Source organism: Branchiostoma belcheri, unplaced genomic scaffold (assembly GCF_001625305.1).
Source record: "Branchiostoma belcheri isolate BF01 breed outbred unplaced genomic scaffold, Haploidv18h27 scaffold42, whole genome shotgun sequence".
NCBI lineage: Eukaryota > Metazoa > Chordata > Leptocardii > Amphioxiformes > Branchiostomatidae > Branchiostoma > Branchiostoma belcheri.
This window is the reverse complement of record NW_017804043.1, coordinates 706,576-710,868: the sequence shown is the minus strand read 5'-3', so window position 1 is coordinate 710,868 and position 4,293 is coordinate 706,576. Positions and strand designations below refer to the sequence as shown.

General features: G+C 45.7%; 1 protein-coding gene across 1 annotated transcript in view; it reads left to right on the top strand.

Annotated features, from left to right (window-relative positions):
• The first annotated feature begins 3,143 nt into the window (after nucleotides 1-3,143).
• Nucleotides 3,144-4,293, top strand: part of LOC109478056 (insulin-like 3) — a 14,826-nt gene continuing 13,676 nt past the window's right edge. The window contains exon 1 of the mRNA XM_019779512.1: nucleotides 3,144-3,475. Coding sequence (XP_019635071.1) covers nucleotides 3,256-3,475 — 220 coding nt within the window. The 5' untranslated portion in view covers nucleotides 3,144-3,255. The remainder of the gene's footprint in view (nucleotides 3,476-4,293) is intronic.

Below are 4,293 nucleotides of genomic sequence, written 5' to 3'. Positions count from 1 at the left end.
ACTGGATAGAATCCATTGAGGGACTGATATTTTTTGTATGACGCCGTGGTGTAAAATTACTGGTATTTCATAGAAAGATGGTTTTGCATGTATTTTTACGATGTGACGTCAGATTTTGCACCCTTCGTTAATCCATTTGCATACATCCTTCACCTCCAAGCTTGGTTCTTTTCAGATGACTGGATAGAATCCATTGAGAAACCAGTGAGGGACTAATATTTTTTTGTAAGATGCCGTGGTGTAAAATTACTGGTATTTCATAAAAAGATTGTTTTGCATGTATTTTACTGATGTGACGCCAGATTTTGCACCCTTCGTAAACCAATTGCATACATCCTTCATTTTCAAGCTTGGTTCTGTTCATGACTGGATAGAAGCCATTGAGTAACCATTGAGGGAGTAATATTTTTGTATATGACGCTGTGCAAAATTACGAGAGTTGGCAGTACATGAACGAATTGTCTTGCATGTATTTCTAAGAACTTACGCAAGACTTTGCACGCTTTTCTTTAACTCATTTGTATACGTCCTTCATCTTCAAGCTTGGTTCTTTTCAGATGACTGGATAGAATCCATTGAACAACTATTGAGGGACTGGTATTTTTTTGTATGACGCCGCGCAAAATTACGAGAGTTTACATAAAAGAATTGTCGTGTATGTATTTTTACGACGTTACGTAAGATGTTGTTGAGTTAAACGCATTTGTATAATTCCTTCACCTTCCAGCTTGGTCCTTTTCAGAACTTCAAGGCGATCTTACTGACGGTTGCTTCAGTACGCAACGTACGTATCACCTGTCACGTTACAATGTGGTTATTATTAGATTACATTGCTAACGCGAGTTCTTTCAGGCAATAACATCAAATGTCTAGGCGATAAGGTGCCTACAATATTGCCTGGTCAAAGGTGGAGTCCGTGTGCCCCTCAAGCTTATAACTCAACCTTTTGCTGACGTTCCCGGAAGACACCTTCGACCACCACTGCTGATAATTATGCGTGATTTTCACACGTACATTGTACACGCTACTATTAAAATAGCCTCTAACCCTAACCCACTCAGGTACAAAACTAGGTAGGCACGGTTCTGAAAAGCCTCTACCAGGCTTCGGGAGGCGGCTGGAAAGAGTAGAAATCGGCCAAATAAGAGAGATAGCATGCCAGGGGTGCGGCAAACCGTTCTCTCCCAGCAGACCAACTCCCCTGGCATCTTATCTGGCCAATTTCTACTCTTTCCAGCCGAAGCCTGGTAGAGGCTACACGCTACAGGTAGAAATTCCCAAGGCCCCAATCGTATCCAGAACCGTGCCTATCTAGTTCTGTACCTGAATGGGTTAGGGTCAGGGTCAGGCACGGTTCTCGGTAGTCTCCACCTATCCAAGAACCCTACCCCACTCAGGTACAGAACTAGGTAGGCACTACAAGGCTTCTGGAGGCGGCTGGAAAGGGTAGAAATTGGCCAGATAGACAGACATGTGTAACATACCAGGGGATCCGGAGTTGCTCCACTAGCTATATAAAGAGAGAACAGTTTCTAATCTTTCCAGCCGCCTCCCTAAGCCTGGTAGAGGCTATCTAGAACCGTGTCTAAGTAGTTCTTTACCTGAGTGGGTTAGGATTAGGGTTAGGGTCAGGCACTGTTCTTGGTAGCCTCCGCGTATCCAAGAACGTAGATTCGCCCCAGGCATGGCTCTGGATACGTGTGAATATATGGAGAACCGTGCCGGAGCATGGTCCAGGATAAAGCATGGCTTTGGATACAAGAGCCCATGTCCTTTCGATAGAGTCCATTGAACAACAATCGAGGGACCAATATTCTATGTATATGACCCAAAACATTTTAGATTAGATATAATATATGGCATGAAAGAGTATACTATATATAACACGCAATACTTACAAAATGCACTTCTTTATGATCAATAGAATTTGTTAAAAAAAGAAAGAATCGCGTCCTCCGAGGCTCTAGCCCGAGTGCCATCCTCTGTAGTCCATGGTAGTTAGCGACAACAGGGAGCCGGCGGTAACTAAGGAGGACGGCACCCAGTAAGTAAGTAAAGTAAGAATTCATTTGAACTGCTGTAATGAGATTTTTGACCGTTCAACAGTCGCTGGCTCAGTGGAACTGGGCCTTAACGACAGCTTTACAGACGTGTGAGACGGTTTTACTGGTCCAGAGACTTGCTTATAAGGACGGACTGGATGAGAACATTTGCATACAAATTGTTTAAGCTCTTGATAATATTTTTAGCTGTCTGAAAAAAGCTGATCAAAAAGTCAATGGCCTTTCGTCACGGTGGCAGCTTGGAAGCGGTGTGATGGCGTCATGCATTCCTATTCCTTCATTAGATTTAAGGCCACACTGATTTAATTTTATGGATGACGTCCGCGCGTGCTCTGATTTTCGCTTGTTCTAAAACAAAGAATCACCTTCTCCGAGGCTCTGGCCTGGGTGCCACCCTCCGTAGTTCATGGTAGCTAGCGACAAGAGGGAGCCTGCGGTAACTACAGAGGATGGCACCCAGGCTGCCGAAGCTCCACGGAACTAAAGAAATCAGTACAGTGCCGACTCATAAATGTAGCAAAAGTCCAGCGTGTGCCGGCTTGTCGTAAATGTCGTTATGTATGCAAAGATTGAGTGAAACAAGTCGTTTGGAGTGATGTAGCCAGCTGCCGCCGCGCCGCGTGCCTGCGAAGTTAGTGTGTTACGCCGAAGGGCGGTTATACTGGCTATACCGATACAGATACACTAACGTAAATTCACAATTATACCAGCTTTGTATTTCTGTGCTTTAGCAGCATTTTTATTTATGGGCTTGATTTTTTTTATTCGCCCGCGCGCACTCGTTTGAGAGTCTTCATGGGACGTTATCCATAAAATTAAGCCAGTGTGGCCCTAATCACAACAGACGTGTGTTTCACGCGAGTTTTATGAATGGTCTGTAATTCCTAAAGCGGCGTTCTTTGGCGGCTCCCCTGATTCAACTCTGACGTGCTGACGTGCAGACGGCAGAGAGAGAGACTGTGTGTGTGTGTGTAGGTGGAGGGAACATGATTGGCCCAGGCCTGCCCGTCTTGATCTATTCATATCGTAAAACCGAGCAGGCGAGAGACTACTTAATATTTACTCCGACGCCTCCGCGGGTGTTAGAACAGAATCCACAAGTCCGTGGTCTACCGCAGCGACGCTCACTACTACTCCAGCCACCGACTGAGAGAGAAAGAGAGAGAGGGAGACAGAAAGAGAGGAAGAGAACATGAGGCTGCTTGGTGTACTGGTGGCCGCTCTACTCCTCGCCACCGCCGCCTCGGTACCGGTGTACAACAAGAGGTCCCCGCGGTACTGTGGCAGAGACTTTTTAAGATTCGTGGCCCGAACCTGCGCGCGGTCGAAGCGGTCCTCCTGGGCGGCAGACGAAGGACAGGGCTGGGGAGGAGACCCTCGCCTGCCACTGCTGACGGGTCTGACCAAACACCGTGAGTTCGCTTTAACTTCTACGTTCTACCGTAAAGAAGTATTCCCATCTTTAAGTACGGCTTAAAGCTCACTACATTAAAAAAATGCATTTACGAATGCTTAAATGGCGGGCTTATATATAGGGTCTGACTAAACACCGTGAGTTAGCGTTAACTTCTACGTTCTATTCTTTTCTGTTTTATATTTTATGAAGGTTTACCATACTTGTGGAAGGATTGACATAACAGGTGACTATATATCACCTCTTCAAGATGTCAAACCTGAGACCAGACTGTAAGGTTTGAACCACTCACACACACACTTGTTTCGATAAGTGCAGTGGGTTCTTTAACGTGCGTGGGGTGTGGCTCTCCCAAACTCGTTCTATCGTAAAGTATTCCCAGCTTTAAGTACGGATTGTAGCGTAAATGCTTACTAGAGTACAAAAAAATTGCATTTACGAATGCCAGTGGGCTTAAAGATAGGGTGTGACCAAACGCCTTGAGTTCGCGTTTACTTCTACGTTCTAGCACAGGAAAAGAAAACAATTACGGCTCTTAGTGGCAAATGTGCGGGTATTGGCACATTGGCGCACCAAATCTGTAGTGTGTTTTTGTCACACAGTTACAGATTAGCCCAAGAGGCTCTGTGGGCGTCACTCCACTGTACAGGTGGGGAAGTCGTGTAAAGTGCCTTTCCCAAGGGTACAACGTCGGGCCATAGTGAGGATCGAACCAGGGACCTATTGGTTCCGAGTCCAACGCAGCAAATTGTCACCACAAGTATCCGAATCTTTAAGTTCAGATTATTTAACCCTATCTAGACCGGGGTGGGGGGG